Below are 18,543 nucleotides of genomic sequence, written 5' to 3'. Positions count from 1 at the left end.
CATGTGTGTGACAGATGGAATTAAAGATACAACAGACAGGTTGCTATAGCAGTTTTCTGAGAATTAGGTCAGATTCTCACCATCGTGCTGATCCAACTCAACCACACAGGTCAGCCACAGCTGCTGGTTGTAAGTTGACAGTGGTGGTGAACTTAAATTAAATGGCTTCAGCTGTAAAAAAACCCAAAAGGTTAGCACCAGCCTTTACACTGTTCCATGACATATCTGTAGTTACAACGATGAAAGGCATGTTAATTAGGTTTGTGACAAGGTCTTTGAGAAGAGATTTATATGTGCTACTCTGTGGGACAGCATGATAAGCAGCTCATATAGAAGTATTCCAGAGAAGTAGCTTAAACAGTGCATGTATTTTGCAAAGCAGTGAAGTAAGGAAAGGTACAACTACCTAAACCTTATAAAAGCAGCAGCAATAAAACAGAAAAGTTCAGATGTGAAAAACAAAATCCTGAGGCCTAGCCTAAATATAAGAAATAATTTTTAGCACTTTACATTAAAAGTCAGATTTGTGGGCCTTCATCTGCTATACACTTTTAAACTTGTTAAACTATAATTACAAAAAAACCCTGTTTTTCACTAGGTTTTTTAAAAATTCCACATTCAGTTCAAAAGAATGAAAGGTATCATTAACAGATAAAACCTACACACAGGAACGACTTCTTTAATTTGAAATCAAGATGTACTTGAAAATAAATAAAACCCACTCACAGTACTGTATCAATCCAAACATATATAGGTGACTCAGTTGGTAGGTTAAAAAAACCAAAAAAGTGTCCTAGTGTATTTAAAGGAAATGCACTTTAAGAAAAAAACCCACAACAAAACCTTTTTAGCCCTTCCACAAAAAATACTTCAGATATTAGATTGACAATGAAGAGCTAGACAAACAAAAATGCAAGAACTGAGAACCAAAATATGAAAGCACTTGAGAATATGTGAATGTTCCTCTTAGGAATCCAGATCCCATGTCTTAGTCACATGATAGTGAACAATTAACATGAAATATTTCTTTATAGATGATAGAAAGGGAAATCAAAAGAGAGATAGCATTAGTTGCCACTGAGTGCATTGTTTTTCAATGAATGCTCTCAATTTCTATTTCTGAACCCCCGACAAGAATCTCCAACATTAATTCACCAGGGAAAAACTCAAGTGCTTCTTTATCAGAAACCTCTGTACAGAAACATTCCTCTACTAGAAACCTCTACCTGACCTGCTCACAACAGTAAGAGACCAGAAATTGCTGCTGGGCTATTCATGAAGTAACACAGTGGTAGTACAATATTGCATGTTCAGCTTCAAATTGGAAAGCACCAGTAAGATATTCTGCAGTAAAAGTTTAAATATTTAAAATAACTGGGGGGAAAGAGGGAAATGTAGGAGGGAAATGTAACATTACTAACATCAAATAAAGCCACTCATATAATCCAACAATATTTATTAACTCTTACCTTTAGGCTATTATTTAGGTCAGTTCTTGCTACAGAAGTTTCAATTACATTAGGACCTACACAATATATAAGAAGAAGGAAGAAAGAAAATAATATTGAAGTATATATACAAGTGATAACGTAAATATGGGTTTTCAAAAGACTGTACAAAATACCTCCTGCAAAGCAGGTAAATAGTATTCCACTTTTCAGATAAAGGGTAAAGCACTCAGATATTTCAATATACTTTGCAAATCTGACCTGCATGTTCCTTTAAGCATCTCTGCCATGGTATTTCTACACATTATTAAATAAAGTAAGTTATAATTCGAGAACTCCACGTCAAAAGCCCTGAATGTGTACTCTAATCTACTACAATTTTAGTAGTAGTTTTTTATTCATATATATCTCTATTTATCTATATATGTGTGTATATATATATGTATATCTGTATATATATATATATATATATATCCTAGGATTTTATGGGAATGCAGTCATGAAAGCACTCAGCTACAGAACTCCCTTGTATAATTAGATGAGGCTGCTGAGGGCCATGTCCAGTTAAGTCTTTAAAATCTTTAAGGACAGAGACCCCCCCACAACCTGTCAAGGAAACTTGTTCCAGTATTTAACCACCATTACGCTAAGAAAAAATTCCTAACATCTAAATGGAATTTCTGGTGCTCCAGCTTGTGTTGCACCTCTGAGAAAAGCCCCATCTTCTACATAACCCCTGATAAGGTGGTTCCAGACAGCTGTACAATTTCCCTTTAGGCATGCAAGAGCATGGGGTAAAGAGGATAAGAGGAATTCATGTGTTTGTGTTTTTATGTACATTAAACACGAAAGAACTAAACAAAGGAACTAAACCAGGAAAGTGACAGGGAAGAGCAGGAAAAGATCTGTGTCTATACATCAGGTTGTGAACACACACAGAGAAGATATATAGGAGGTAGGGACATAAGCAAGACATATACACCTGTATTTGGGCCAGGAAGATCCCTCTGTCCAAATGGTCTCTCCCTGTATATATTTGGTCTGGCAATTTAGTAGAATTTTTTTTAACCCTCAAAATATGCTCTTTCAATCACAAACTGAGTATTATACAAATTATGCAAGAAAAGCAGTTTCTCACACAGATCAAACATTTCAAAGTTACTACAAAGAAAGAATGGAAAAGAAGGAAATTTATAAGTAAGCAGCATGGGATCACTCTGTCCAAGACAGCTTAGCTGTCATGACAGCTCTAAACATGCAGCACTGCTTGGGCTCCTACAACCACTCTAATAACAATATTAACCATCTTACAGACTTAAAAGGAAAAATTAGGAATTTCAGAATCAATCATAGCCAGAATTTCATATCAGAATTGCAGTGCAACATCACTAACAGCCACCCACTATAAACTCAGCTCTGCATAATTTAAATTTTCAGCTCTCGAGTACATATAAACTAGATTTTTGAAAGGTATTTTTTGTTTTAAAAAGCAAAACTGAGTTTCAGTAGGCATTCACAGCTGGTAAGTCATCATATATCAGTAATTAAGTCTTGACAAAACAAATAGAATTAGCCTTTTTTAAGGGTTTTTATTTTTCTTAATTGGAAGATATGAACCAATATTGGGACAGAGAAATCACAGTCCAAGTTCTTAAGAACAGCAACCACACAAATAATGAAGCTCTAGTGCTATAACTGCTTCTTCTCTAGCAAGTGATATATAAAAGCTTTTGAAACAAAATGATGCTGTGGCTGCATTACTAACAAATGGAGATTAATTTAAATAGTTATTGTTTTTCTTTTAGTCTTGCTCACTTAACATAATAACAGATTAAAGCAAAGAACTACCCTGAGTTGATGAACTGTACAGCTACAGAAAATGAGTTCTGCACCTCGGATTTTCTTTGAACTTGTCTCACCCTAAAGATAACACAGACCCATTGTGAAAAGAGAAAGAAAGTGAGTGCAACTTGGAAAAAAGACCAAACAAGTCCGTGACTGTTTTGGGTTACAGGAACTGTAAGAGCAGCATCTATCTCTGATCAAACTGTCTTGATTTCTCAGATAAAAATCAAGAGTTCTGCCAGGCTTCCCAAACTGCAGGTATAGATGTGTGGGGGCAATGGCATATTTATAACACAGAAAATATGGATGTATCTCCCACACTTTCATTTACTTAGTGGGTTTGGTGAGCTTTTCTCAGACTGTACCCTTTAATGAGGGAGCATTCTCTTGTTAGGGCCCCTCCTTCTATTCACAGGAAGCAAGCAGCTGTCAACAAAAGCTGTGAGGAATATCACAGTAATTGTTCAGTGGGTCTCCTCCCAAGGTAAACAGCATTCTTTTAAAAACATTTAAGTTATAATAATGAACACTGTCAGCCAAACTATCCAGCAAACCAATCTTACAAGGACAAGAATCCCACAGCCATGCCAGGTCCTGAAGGGGATCACAGGCAAGGCCTGGGACCACAGCATGGTATTGATGACCAAGTGCTGCTTACAGCAGCCAAGTCCCCTGAACCAAAGGTAGCAATACCACCACAATACCCTGCATGTAGACACAATATACCAGCACAGCTCCCTCTCAGGTTCTGCTACTGATTAAGAACAAAACACTCAGTTTTCTCTTCCAGGTGCATTGCTTTTTGCCTAGTCTTACATAAAGCAACTTTCTTTCATTTCTTGCAGCCTGGCAGTATAAGTACACAACTACAAATATCATTCAATTTTAAAGCCAAATAGCCCAATTACACTAAATTAAATAATTCCATTTTCCCCCCTTTATCATAACATGCACTTTTGCAAATGTGTTAATGCAATATTTTAGTGGCCAAATAATGCCCTTCAGTATCCTTCAGCAAGTCACGGGAATATCAGCGGTTAACCTTTATGAACTGAAAGCCTGTTTAGACCTTTGGCTGCTATAATAAATCAAAAAGCAGGGAAGAAGTTTTTATTTCACAGACAAATTTTATTATTGAAGGCTATTATGAAAAATGCACTGCCTACAAGGCACAGATGGGCAAAAAAAGCCCAAACAGCTGCCTCCAATTAACCCACCCTTCTTTCCAAGACAGGCAGGACTGGATGGCTCCAAGGCCTGGGAGCCCTTCTCACTCTAAAGGAGGTGAAGGACAGGGCAGAGGTAGAGATAACCCAACAGACCGATCAAAAAGTGTCAGAGACGGGCACAGGAGAACACACTGGACATGCTGAGTGATGTGGAAGTCAGCAGTAAAGCAGAGAAAGATGGTAACAACCTAAAGTAATTCTTATATAAGGGGGTGGGCTGCTTAATGAGTACCAGTCCCTCCTTTTCCTTCTCCCTGCCACTTGACTTCTGTATTGATAAAGCTCTTCTGACAGCAGAGTATCAGTATATTTAACACTGACTTATTTTTGAAGTATGTTTTAGCCCTGGAAAAGCTCTCTGGCATGAAATAAAGAAAGGTCCAATGCTTTCAAACTCCCTAGTGACACTGCATCTTTGTTGACCAGACTACAACAAATCTCTCTGATCTCCAGGATGAGAACCCAGGCACCATGTGCTTAGCCTTCCAGGTCATGTCAGGACTCTCACAAAGATCTCTGAAACCAGAGACCAAAGCTCCTATATGTTTGACAAGTGAAGTTCATATTTTTACACTAAAATATTTTTTATTTATGTGGCATCTATCACCCAAACATTTAAAAGGCTTTACAAGCAGTTATCAGTTTCCTCACAGGAAATCAAGTATTAGCACTAACACTTTACATATAGAAATACAAAGAAAAACAATGCAGCAGCCTGCTGAAAAATTATGTTGCAATGAAGCTGCTTTTCTTTCATTTTATCAACTCTCCCCTGCAAAGCAGTTGCAAATACCACTTCTTTGTAGGTAGTACTCCTATGAAAAAGTGAGATGGAAGAAACACTTCCTTGTCCCTGTCAAGACGAATGCTTCCTCAGACATCTCAGGAGCAGTAAGCTCATTAGCATTTAAATACATCTGTAAATACCAACAGATTTAGACAAAGTATATGAGAACTGTAATCTTCTAAAAAGACAACATCCTTACCTGCTATTCCTATGAAGACAGTCAGACCAAAACAAATAAAGAATACTACAAAGACCAGAACAAAATGCCTTTTGGACAGTGTATACAATCGCATCGGGGCCAGCCTACAGGAAGCAAAAGAAACCACAGAATTAGTGTCACTCATATTTCTAAAGGGACAGAAAATAAACCCCATTCATTCTTCAACAAAGAAAATTAAACCAAATGCTGAGGTAACATGTAACACTAAGAAAAAAGATATTAATATGGCTTCATAGAGCAAAGATAACAGGAATTATTAACAGGCATTATTAAATATATGTATGTACACACACATCTGTGCTCCAAAAGTATGAATTTTGCCCTTTTTTTTATCCTAGGGTTTTCTATTGTCCTAAAACCTGAGCAATAGAAAACATTTCTTAAAGGGAGAAAACGTTGTTTGTGTTATTTCATACATTAATAACTTAAACATCCAAGACCTTATGTCTCCTGCAATGAGAGCTTAATCTAAAGGGACAGACATCACTAACAACTCAGTTACCTGCACAGGATCTTGATGAGTTGTCTGTACCCTACAAATATACTTCAACCTAGCAGGATCATCCCTAACAAGGAGTAGGGCAGAGCTCCAGATCTGCTATATGTACATTCTCAGGCTTTGAACTCTTGTCTGAGCTCCACCAAAGCTTGGGAAATAAAAACCTGAACTCAAGTTTGCTATGGGACACCTAAATACAACGACACATACAAGCAATGACAGCTTCTGCACTATGCATTGGTGGTTATCAGTAGCTTAAAGACAGAACAGAGGGACAGGGGTGTGGGTGTGCATTGAAAATACCAACTGCATTCCCTGGAAAACAGGTAACTTCCAGTTCTGTTAGCCTAAGGGAAATATGATCAAATAACTAATCTTACAGAAGGTGGACAAATCCACCATGTTTCAAAATACAGCAAACATTTCCTCTTGAGATACACTAGAACTGAGCCACCACATACCTGACTTTCAACTGCTGCTTCAGGAGGTATGATCATAGGAATCTGTACAGTTTTTATGGGAAAGCTGTAGGACTGGGGGGCTGATGGGGTGGTGGTGGTGTTTTTCAATAAATTTGTATGAGCACCATTATGGAAAGAAACGAAACCTTAAGACTTTAATGACAGCACTCTCTTTTAGCTTGGAATAAAACTTATTTATTCTTTTCACCAGCTAAATGGTGATCTTACTTGTTCACCACATTAACAAAGAATTGCAGAAGAGGTGGTGAAATCCTTCCCATAAGCCCAGCCTGAACTCTGGGACCAGGTACCATGTGCTGCATGGATGGCAGCCCTTAGAAGCAAGGCAAACAATTCACTTTAAACCAGTACAAGGATTTATTAAGAACAACCTCTATTTTCTTTGAGAATCACTGCATTTTTGCCAAATGAAGCACTACCAAAACCAATTTGCATTATTTCTTTACTGTAAAGTTTGAGAGATCCAAATCTTAATTTATTTACAAAGGAGGTGGGGAAGGGAGGAAAACCCCACAGAAGTAATGAGAACTGCAAGCAAGTAGCTGCAAATGTTACGAGCCTGCACAAACTGGCTGTGCAGAACTCCAGGCACAGCACCTGCAAAACACTTGCCAACACACCTTTACACACAGCAGAAACTCTGCATCAGTCTAGAAGTAAGAACAACTGATTGTACAGCCAAAAAAGGCAAACCATACATGAAACGACCAAGTAATTACCATATAAGCAATATCAGATCATCACACGGAAGCCTCAGAGACAAAGAGTGTTTTGACTTTTAAAAATGCCAATTAATAGAGGCATTTCAAACCAGAACTTGTCTGCACAACTTTTGCAGGGATGTAACTACAGCATTTTTCTTATATCAATGTCTTAAAACCTCAGCCTTCATGCACTTAAACTATGTAAAGCTATTAAATGTGTACTAGTACTGAAACAACTAACTAAGGTGCATTTTTCCATCAGCTCCACGGGCTCCTTCAGTTCCAGAGATAATCTGGTATTCCCTGTATACCTGAGTACACCAAGTATGGTATATAATCTTGAGATACCAAAGTATTAATCATAACAAGAAAATCTTTGACATATAAAAACAGTACATAAAATGTGGACATGCCTAAATTTAAGCGCTCAAGAGGATACCAAATGCTTCATGGAAGAGCACAAACACTGAGGATCTCTCAACACAGGAAAGTCCATGGGTTGAGCATAGATGAAAACTGTAAGGGTATCATGTTGGCAGTAAAGCATAACATATACTTGTGCTGTCTGAACAACTCACATCTGGGCATCCACTTGACAGCAACAGACTGGTGCAGGATACTTATGGCTTGCTGTGCACGTTCTTGGTTCTTCTGATAAGTTTCCTAATTTCAAAGCTTTTGCAGACATTTCAAAATGCATGATGTGGACATGAAAAGCAGCTCCCTCTTCATATTCCTTACAGGAAAGCCACCAGTTCCTCACCCAGCCAAGAGTGTTACTGGCAATTAGCACCTTGGTTTACACATAAGCCAGACCAGATGTGCTTGTGAGCTTTTGAAGAAACACGTTCCAGACATTGGCTCATTCTTTATTCCAGCTGCTCTCCAGATGGTGCAACAACTAGTATTTGCAACGGGTAGGTGTACACCTACCTACCAACAGGGATGCTGTACCCAGCCAGGAGTGGAGACACACAGAGGAGGGACACACCCCATGTTTTCCTTTCATTCACACCTGTACTCCTCAAGTCTCATTTAAGCCACTAACTGCATGCGCTGCTTTAGAGGTCAGTAAGGCAACGTGGACACTTGTATTAACAGCAAATGTAAGAACTCAGCCAAATCTTAACTGCATTTCTCATGAGGGCAAACCACAATTTACAGCACTCCTATCAGGTGATGCACGCTCCATTGCCCCTCACCACAGCCGCAGAACTTCCTTGTGTAGATTTAAATGTCTCATTGCACCTGTCACCAGCTGACATACAAAGCAGGTATAATCACCTTCCCATGAGTTCATTGTTTAACACCTGCCTTTTGGAAAGATATTCTATAAAGTTTATGAATGTACATAAGTGCAAGTTGGTGAGGCCCCATTGGCAGCCTCTATCTTACATTTGAAATGCCCAAGAAAGAATTAAATGTTGGAAACACGTTTATGGGAAAATCAAAAAAGATTCCTCACTCTGGATGCACCTGTTCAAACAAGTAAAGAACTGTGCTTTGCTTTACCAAGCGAAGTGGAAAGATATTTATTCAGGCCAACCTCAGCAGTCCAAAGCCCAAGACTAGGCATCCAACTGCCTGCAGGTCTTTCAGGCAGCTTTTACCACCTACACTCAGCTTTACCCTAATTCAGAGTGGTTTATAATTAACTTATGTCTGAAACTGACTGCAAAAGAGGAGAAAACACTGAGATACAAACAGAGAAGTAGTATACTTACATGTCTCAAATAGCAGTCAGTAAAACTAAACTGCTCTAGTGCAGCCTGTGACAGAGTTAACTTTGGAAACACACACTCATAACTACTGCAATCTTTCAGTAGCCATTAATACGTGAGATGCAAAGGTGGGTTGCATCTTGCTTTTGGAGTAAAGTTTTGTCTCAAAAGGGTCAGCAAAATGTTTCTCAGGATATTCCTCATCTTCAAATCACTACTCATGACTGCACAACAAAGTCTTTAATGAAGACCATAATGAAAAACAGAGCCTGTTATATAATAGTTTTCACTAAAGACTGACTTTAAAGAAGGGAAAGATGTGGTGAAACTGAGATTAAGCAGTAGGTAGGCACAGAGTTGATATTAAAACCAGAAATAACTCACTTTTAGGAACAGCAGCTTTTCTGAGATCCTAGCCTCAACATCTCTTCTCTATTTTAGGCTCACACCCAAAAAGAACCATCAAACCCACTTTGATCTGAATAATTATATATGCTACCCACACTGACAGTACTGGGGCTATCCATACACCCTGCTCTTTCTCGTGGTTTAAATACATTGCCTGCTTTGGTGTCCCTCAGAAGACCTTGAATTTCTTCTTGCAAATGTACTCCACAAGGGTTAATAGCTAATGAGGCAGCACATGACTTTACAAAAAGAAGCATAAAATTAACATTGTCAGTACTATATAGAACTTCAACATGACAGACAAATAAACATGGCTATGCTTTAACTTTCTATGTGTGCACTGGGTGGGCTTGGCTTTTTGGTTTTTTAGTTGTTGTTCATTGTATTCATTTAAGTCTGAATAATTAATCACAGCTATGGCTCTGTCCATGCCAAGAAATATCCGGGAAAACAAGGTTTTATTTTTCCTTTAACAAACAATCTGAGATCGAAGATACCGGGGGTGGGGGGAGGTTTTATTCGCCATATAAAAGGCAAACTCACAACGTTCCTCTAAAGAAAAGGACGGTCACCCTCGGGGTCCCGAGTGGCGAACCACAACCTCAGGAACATTCATTTAACCCTCGGCGGGCTGATTTCCTTAACGAGGATAACGAGTATAAACGGAATTAGACTCAGACTGCCCAAAGAGATCGTCGCCTCCCTCCCTGGCGACACTCCAGACCCGTCCGTCAGGACACAATCCCGAGCCGCGTGCTCTAGGAGCGACCCTGCCCGAGCGGGCAGGCTGGACCAGACGAGACGGCCGGTGACCGCGGTGCCTTCCAAGCTCGCCCGTTCTGGGACTCCGTGAATGGGTTCGTTCTCCCGGACCCGGCGGCGGACCCGAGCGAACCGGCGCCCCCCAGGCTCGCGCGCCCCCCGCTGCTCCCCGCCCCCACTCACGGCTCCATCGCGGCGCCGCGCGCGCGCTGCCGGCACCTCCTCCGCGCGCCGCCGCCGTGGCACCGCCGGCGCCGCGCGACGCCTTCCGCGTGCGTCACCGCGCGGCCGCCCCGCGGCCCCACACACGTCACGGGCCCCGCCGCGCCCCGGCCGCGGGGCGGCTGAGGGGGGTGGGGGGGGGGGGGGAGCTACGGCGAGCCCGAGGGGACACGCGACCGCGCTCCGCCGGGGCGGCCGGAGGGAGTGCGGTACGGCGCCAGTTTTTGTTTGGTGAGCCGGCTTGAGGAGCGCGCTGCGGGTTCAAAATCACCGCAGCACAGCATCAGGGAACCAGCTAGGTTGGAAAAGATCCCCAAGATCATCGGGTCCAACCTATGACATAACACCACCGCGTCAGCTACACCATGGGACTGAGTGCCACGCCAGTCTGTCCTTAAACACCTGTAAAGATGGTGAAGTCACCATCTCTCCGGACAGCCCGTTCCAATGTTTAGCCACCCTTTCTGTGAAAAAATTTCTCCTAATGCCCAACCTGAACCTCCTCTGGTAGAGTTAGAAGCCATTTCCTCTTGTCCTGTGTCTGGTTCCCTGGGAGAAGAGACCAACCCTCACCTGGCTCCAGCCTCCTTTCTGGTGGCTGTGGAGAGCAATGAGGTCTCCCTTGAGCCTTCTTTTCTCCACACTAAACACCCCCAGCTCCCTCAGCTGCTCCTCACAGGACTTGTGCTCCAGACCCTTCCCCAGCTCTGTTACCCTTCTCTGGACACGCTCCAGCCCCTCAATGTCTTTCCTGTAGTGAGGGGCCCAGAACTGACCACAGGATTTGCGGTGCAGCCTCACCAGTGCCGAGTGCAGGGGGACAATCCCTGCCCTGCTCCTGCTGGCCACACTATTGCTGATCCAGGCCAGGATGCCATTGGCCTTCTTGGCCACCTGGGCACAGCTGGCTCAGGCTCAGCTGCTGTTGACCAGCACCCCCTGGTCCTTTTCCACTGGGCCACTTCCCAGCTACTCTTCTCCCAGCCTGTAGCACTACATGGAGTTGTGACCAAAGTGTAGGACCTAGCGCTTGCTCTAGTTGAACGGCATACTGCTGGTTATGAGGCCAAACATGTCATTGCATCGGGATAACAGCAGTATTTTCCATATTTCTAGTGTGCTTTATCAACTTGTGCTGTAGCAACCTGCAACAGGTAGCAGAGGGAAATTAAACCGTATAAACAGAAAATACTTAGGACACAGAAGTGGTTCTGAATCCAGTCTAAACCCATCCGTTTTAGGCAAAAGGCCCAATGTGACGTATCCATGCTGAACATGCACATGTTTAGTGCCACCTGGGTCATAAACTATTTTGTTTACCAGCTCTTTCAGTGGAATTAAAATGCTGTCACTGCAGTCATCTGCACGAAACTTTGTGGTATTCAAGGGATGTGATTGGTGTATTGTGTTTGCAGAGAATTCAACAGAAATTAAATCCTAGGAGTAAGCGACTACTTTACACACACTATGTAATAAAAATCTCTAGTTCATACCTAACAGTGTTCTGTTCTCGCACAATGTTAAGATAAAGTTGGATTTCTGTTCTGAATTTATGTTAAATGTCCTAAGACTGGGCAACAAAGATTGACAACCTGGGTAGTGGTGGTAAAGAGCAGGAAGATATAAGGGTTAGACAAATTATGTTTTGTACTCATTTTTGATAGCTCTAACATTTGCTCATAGAAAGTCAGCACTGCAGTTACTAAAACATGTGGGAATACCTGATGTGTGGTCTTGAATGAAATTCAGAGTAACTGGCTGGCTTTGGTGTTTGTCATATACAGAAGGCAGAGCAACTTCAGGATGACCCCCAAAGAAATGCTGAGATAGATCAGTCAACAAATAATTTAAAAATTATCTCTTCAACAGTTAAATAATTCCATTAAAAACTTACTTAGATGATACTTAGTTGTATTGCATTTCCTTTTTAAAAGTATTTAGGATTAATATTATTAATTTTATTCCATTACTCTGGGGCCAGTTATGTCATTACTTATGTCATTACTGTGGGTCCCAGTATGACTCTTGTGTAACACCACTGAACCTAAAAACATGCTGGGAATTAATTTAGTCATTGATACTGGTATTTGTCCCATCAGTGATTTACAGCACTGATGATCACTTAGTAATCTCATAAAAATAGCTGCCTTGAGAAATACATACTACCAATTGATGAAGAAAGGGTGTCCATGCATTTTTAATCAATGAGAGTTTAAACTGTAGACAATTAACTGGGGGAAAGAAAATAAAGCTTTGAGTAATCAGGACAACTTAACAAAGTGTATCTGCTCAGAACAAGTTATCATCGCTGCCAAGCCACAATTGGTCATTAGGTCATGGATGACTAAAACATGCATTGTGTTGCTTTCAGCACACTTCAGGCTTCTCCAACAAGTTCTCCCTGGCCAGAAAATGATGGAATGGTGCTTACAGCATCTGTGACCATTCCCAGTGTTCTGAGAAGCATGGTTGTGGAGTTATAACTCTCTGGAGTTACACTTCTATTTATGTGCACACAACTGGCTGCTCCAAGGACTGCTCCAATCCCTCTGGCACTCAGGTGTCTCACTAACATGAATTTATTATCCTCAAACCAAAACTATGTTCTCCTCATTGAGTAGGTCGGAAACTTGAAGCACAGAGAGACTGAGCCTTGCCAAAAGTCACTTGGAGAACAGTGTGGGTGGCAGAGCTTGAAATCCAGCTCACTTCAGTTAGCCATGGGACCACATTTCTCTTTGCCATCTACCAACTTACAAAGGGTTGTGAATACACTGTAAACGTGTACATTTCATGCTATTTTTTGTGAAAATTTTGGCACTGAGTTTACAAACTAAACACTTGGAGGGAAGACACTGTGAAACTCCTCTTTCTTCACAGAGTCAGTCAGTCTCTCTCTGCTTCTTCCAAGAAGGTGCCACTCAGTGCCTTGTCTGCTCTGGGATGAAATAGTGCAAGAAGCTGCTGTCTGCCTCATCGGCTGTAGGAGCTGGACAGTGTGTGATGAATGAGGCTTGCAGGAGAAGGCAGACTGAGCTATCAATAGGAGGCTGAATACTCGCTCAGCTGGGATTCTACTTAAACTGAGCACCTTAGCACTAAAGCTGTACTTTCATGGCCAGTTTACAGTTTCATGGCTCACACCTACAGCTTCAGTGACAACAGGTGAAATCCAGCCTCTCTAGCTGGACCTCTTTCAATTTTGCCAGCACTCATGGTGGTGCAGTAGACTGGTGAATCAAATAATGGAAATCATCTGAGTTAAAGGTCACTTAGGAATCAGTTGCTCAGTCAGTGTGCACAAAAAGGATTAGTTGTGGGCATATGAGGAGAGAGCAGAAATGTGACCAGGGAAATGAGAGCTAGGATGGCTTTTTCCAGCCACAGAACCAGCTTATGGCAGCTTAAAGCAATCATGAAGCTACAGTGTTAGTCTCATCCTCTTCTCTCAAGCCTTCTGGCCCTAGCTATATACTTCACATTGGGGTCATTCAGGTTCTTCCAATTGCCAGGACCCTGCAAGAACAAGAGAGGGGTACCAGCTGTGGCTCAAAGCAGCCACTGACGATCCTGCCTGGGTCAAGGCTGAAGGCAGCATGAACCTTCCAGGAATCTGACTGCAGATGTCCAACAAGGTCTTGTTGACCCCACGGCTTCTCACAGACTTGTACTTTAAGCCCTGGTAGAAGATGTATATTGCTGTGAATAAATGTATATTTTATCACAACAGCTTTCTCTAGCAACTTCAAATTTCTCCTCAGAAGCACACAGGTACTCTAAGTAAAAATGAACAGCTTCTCTTTATTGCTGAGACAAATGATGTGGTATTCTCTGGTCTTTTTGCCAGATGAGCAGAACCACAGTCAATGAAATTTTTCCACATGGTTTGAAGATTATCTATGTAATGTCAAGCATTAATTAAAGCTGCAAGTTAAAAAATACTTTCTGTGATGTCCTACATACAGTCTTTTCTTTTTGATGTACAAAATGTCATATTATTACATGATAGGAGTTTAAAGTTTATCCCTTGTGTAAAGCAGGGCAGATTGAAGGACATTTATCTCAGTCTCTGTGTATTACTGCTAAATTCAGCATCAACACTGTGCTTCCCTGTATAAGCTGATTGGCCAGTGGGACATATTCATTAACCTAGAAATTGATTTTTCAGGAATGCCATGTTGCAGTTATGCAACTCTGATGTCAGACCACAATTTGGCCACCCTCCTGCTCTCTCCTGTCTATCAGATAGACACTTCAATTCCTATCAAAATGTTTCCAGCAAGCTGAACTCTTCAACACCAGCTAGGTGACAGAGTTATGAAATTCTCGCTGAAAAATATCTGTCAGCTGATTGGGAAGCTTGGTGTCTTCTGGTAAGCTTTGGTATCTCATTGTTAGCATGTCAAAGAGATAAAAATGTGTTTTAGTAAAATTGGTAGTTAGCTGTTTTCATACCAATAGTCTACTTAAAATGGCTTAGAGAAGCGGGGGAATCGTTATCTGTTGTCGGAGCAGTAAGTCTCTACATTACATCCCAGAGTGTGCTCATTTATAACCTGACCAAACATCCTGAGTAAAACAAAGAGGGACAAGAGGATCAAAAATCTAATTCTCCTTCCTGTAAGTGGGAGTTGCCTGTAACAAGAATGCATGGTAGCATCAAGGAACCCTCCTCCACAGCAGGAATCTAAAAAGCAAGGTGCCATTGCTACATCCATCCACAGTGCTTGAAGGGAAACACTCACCAGAACAGCAGGTATGCAGTGGCCGTAACAGAAACTCACTTTACACCAGGTCACTTAGGTTAAGATCTTGGGAATGCAGAGAATTACTAGCATGACTTGTAAGTTAGGAAGTATTATTTCCATGCTAAGAGTCCAGTATTACTCCATTCCATTCTAGATGACTGGCAGCTGATACCTCATTGTCACTGAAGAAAGGGCAATCTAGCACTAACTCTGCAGGCTCATTTGATTCACTGAGGTAGCATCTTTTCAATGCAGAAAGTCCCTCCATACACTCTTAAGGTCATAAAAAATGAATTAATAATAGTTTATCTTGGAGAGCTCAAGATTCTTCTAGAAATAAAGCTGAACAAATGCCTCTCCCAGGACCTCTTATTTGTTAATTCAACAAGTTAATGTCTCCCCTCTTTCTCCATTCCAGTGCCAGTATTCCTTATTGCACTGGCAGATGCACACAGGTACATTTCCATCATTCGTTATCACCTCCCATGGCTTCTCACACCACACTCAAGTGTAAGGAGCCACTGTTTTGCCAGGAAAGACCATGGTTTTATTGGACTCTGACAAGCTGTCAGGCAGTGTTTCCAAGCTCTGTGACTCTGTAGTCTTTGATGTTGTGAATAATGAGACAAACTCAATCTAATGGACCACCTGCCCCTTCACTGGGAAAAACCACATTCTGAAGTCAAATGACTTAAGCAGAACAGCCGGGGTACTCTGCAGAAGCAGACTGCCTAGATGCAGAGTAAAATAGAGCTGAAAGAGACCTTACAAGGTACCTCATCTTTTCTTCTGTCTTAGGACAGCATCTGCCAGATCTAAGACTTTCCTGGCATGTGTTTGTCAAAAGTTTTTTTAATCCTCCAGTGATGGAGATGCTGGAGTCTCTCTGGATAATTCCTTCTTTTAGTGTTTTGCCATCCTTCCCATTCAGATTTTTTTTTCTTGATATCTAACAAGAACTTTTATTGCTTCAGTTAGTATTACTCTGTAATGTTTTGTCCAAGACAAACATGAAGTTTCTCTTTACAGAAATTCCTATTCTTCCAACTTCAGTGTTTGTTCTTTTGGGAGAGTAATCTCAAATGTTCCTCAAAGCTATACTTTAGAGACTTTTGATTATCCAAATCCCTGTCTTATCCTCTCTTCTACTGGCAGGCCCTTGAAGTGTGGTGTTCAGAACTGGACATAACTTGCACTAAGGTCTGGAGTGCTGACTAAAGTAGGTGGTGTAACTCTCACATCTTATGCTTCTGCTGTACATTTACCTTTTTAACGTGTATAAGAAAATGTCATTGTTGAAAGAGATAATTTTATAAAAGATTACAATTTCTATACCCTTTTAAGACACAAATGTCATATAACTGCTCCCCTACTTGTATTTGTGTGGCTGAACAGCATCCATTCTCTGCATAGTTTCTGGTACCTGTTTCTCCTGATGTTCACTGTACTTTTTCGGAACCTTCCTCCAATTCAATTCAATTCAATTCAATTCAATTCAATTCAATTCAACCTTCTTTCAATTCATTTATAACCAAGGGGTCCAACACCCTTGGAGCCCTTCCTAGCCTTGTGTAATCTCAAACCATCCATACTCGCCAGACATCGCTGGTCAGTCATGGAAACAGCAGACAGGGCAAGGCTCTGAAGAAATGTGGGTGTACCCCACGCAGTTTATCTGTCCCTTCTGATCTCAACCTTTGCCAACCACTCTCATTTTCCTAATGTATTCTTATCCTATTCCAGGATTGTTTCTAGAATCCTATTCCAGGATTCTGCCTCTAGAACACATCCCCCTCGCTTGCTACGTCAGTGCAAAAGTCGTAGCACAGAGGGACGCAGATGGAAATTGCCTGTGTATGGGTGTTAACAGGTGAGGGCAGGAAGAGAGGCGTGGGGCTGTCTTGTCTGATCGGGGGGCGCTGCCAGAGCACATCCCCCGGGCGGAGCAGCGGCCCCTCCGCCGCCGGCCTGCGGGACCCGGGCGCTCGCCTGGAGCAGCCCCGGGGCCGGGCGGCGGCTCCCGGGCGCTCCGCCGGGGGCTCCTTGTGTGATGCCCGGCACCCAACCCCCCGCTCGCCCCCCGAGACGGCCCCCAATCCCGGCCGGAGCCGCGCCCGGCAGTACCGATAGTAACGATCATCCTTGTAGGGCGTGAGGTCCTCTTGGATCTCCCGGTACGTCTCCCGCACCCGCCGGCAGAAGCGCTTGACCTCGCCGCACAGCGGGCTCCCGAAGGCGGCGAAATCCGCCTCCATGCCGCCCACGCCGCCGCCTCAGGCCCCGCGCTCCGCCATGGAGCCCAGCCGGAGCCCGCCGGCGCTGCGCGGCCGCGGGGCGGGGGCGGCGCAGGAGCCGCAGCGGCGGCGGCGGATGCGGGGGGGAGCGGATGCAGCAGCGGGGGATGCAGGGAAGGGGGATGAAAGGGGCCGAATGCAGTGGCCACCGATGCAGGAGCGGGAGATGCAGGGATGAAGGATGCAGGAATGGGGGATGCAGCAGCAGCAGGGGATGCAGGGGCGGAGGATGCAGGGCGGGCCCTCCGCGCACGGCCCGCGCCCTCGGTGGTGACGGGAGTCGCTTCAGCACCACGGAGAGGGGCGGCCGGTGCCGGGAAGTAAGAAACGAGCTCGCATTACCCCTGCTAAAAACATCCCTTTTATTGTTGTTTTTTAAATAAAACTGTTTTCTTCTCAAAAGCATACCAGCTCTATGTAAAATAAATGTCCTGATTTTTATTGCTTCTTTTCCCCAACGTAGCAGGTATGAAAAAGAAACGCTATGCTAAATCCACTTTTCATGGCCATGACACTGTAAATGGTCCAAAACTAAGAATGATGCTGTTTACATTGTCTAAATCTAGAAACTCGGAACTGAACTCTAGTCAGTTCACAGAGCGCCATGATAGCTTAATTCATATTAAACTTTCCTTCAGAAAAAAAAAAAAAATCGCATTTAAACTATTTTAAATTATTCAATCAATTGAAGCCTTAATTTCCACTAACTAATGGCAGTGATGATATCCATATTAAAAGCAAAAATTTCGTCATTCTTGATATGCAATCATTGTGTGTAGAAGGTATAAATGTAGAAGTCTTCTATACTGCTTCTCTCATGTAAATATCTTTCCTGTTGACATTCAGGAAGCTGGGCTGGGTTATTTGCCAGCCCTGCCCTTAGTCTGTATTTTGTCACGTACTAAGACTGGATCATGCATTTTTACTTAAGTTGATCTCTCACAAATGTGTGCTGGCAAGAGCTACTGGCAAGTTACTCCTGGTGGTGCAGTGGGAGAGGGACAGACAACTTGTGTTCCCCAGTAGGTGGGGGAGAAAGGGAGAGGAAAGTTCATCACTGACTGAGAATTTCTATTTCCTACCTATGAATATTTCTAAGCTTGAGAAAACATAGCAGCAGGATAAAATCCATGTGCACATTTAAGCCGGAGACAAAGGGGTTTTTTGGTTGGCT

General features: G+C 42.5%; 1 protein-coding gene across 3 annotated transcripts in view; it reads right to left on the bottom strand.

Moving 5' to 3' along the window:
• The window catches only part of TMEM181 (transmembrane protein 181), a 32,636-nt gene extending 15,229 nt beyond the window's left edge, over positions 1-17,407 (bottom strand). The window contains exons 1-4 of one of the 3 annotated variants that reach the window (XM_068184699.1): positions 17,200-17,407; positions 5,509-5,612; positions 1,470-1,525; positions 81-171 (exon numbers count right to left, since the gene is read on the bottom strand). In XM_068184699.1, coding sequence (XP_068040800.1) covers positions 81-171; positions 1,470-1,525; positions 5,509-5,612; positions 17,200-17,330 — 382 coding nt within the window. In that variant the 5' untranslated portion in view covers positions 17,331-17,407. Of the gene's footprint in view, positions 1-80; positions 172-1,469; positions 1,526-5,508; positions 5,613-9,438; positions 9,583-10,288; positions 10,400-17,199 lie in introns of those variants that run through there. The other 2 variants (XM_068184701.1, XM_068184700.1) reach the window with 2 other exon arrangements.
• Positions 17,408-18,543: the final 1,136 nt, after the last annotated feature.

Source organism: Anomalospiza imberbis, chromosome 3, assembly GCF_031753505.1.
Source record: "Anomalospiza imberbis isolate Cuckoo-Finch-1a 21T00152 chromosome 3, ASM3175350v1, whole genome shotgun sequence".
Lineage (NCBI taxonomy): Eukaryota > Metazoa > Chordata > Aves > Passeriformes > Viduidae > Anomalospiza > Anomalospiza imberbis.
Note: the sequence above shows the minus strand (reverse complement) of the source record. Positions and strands in the feature narration are given on the sequence as shown.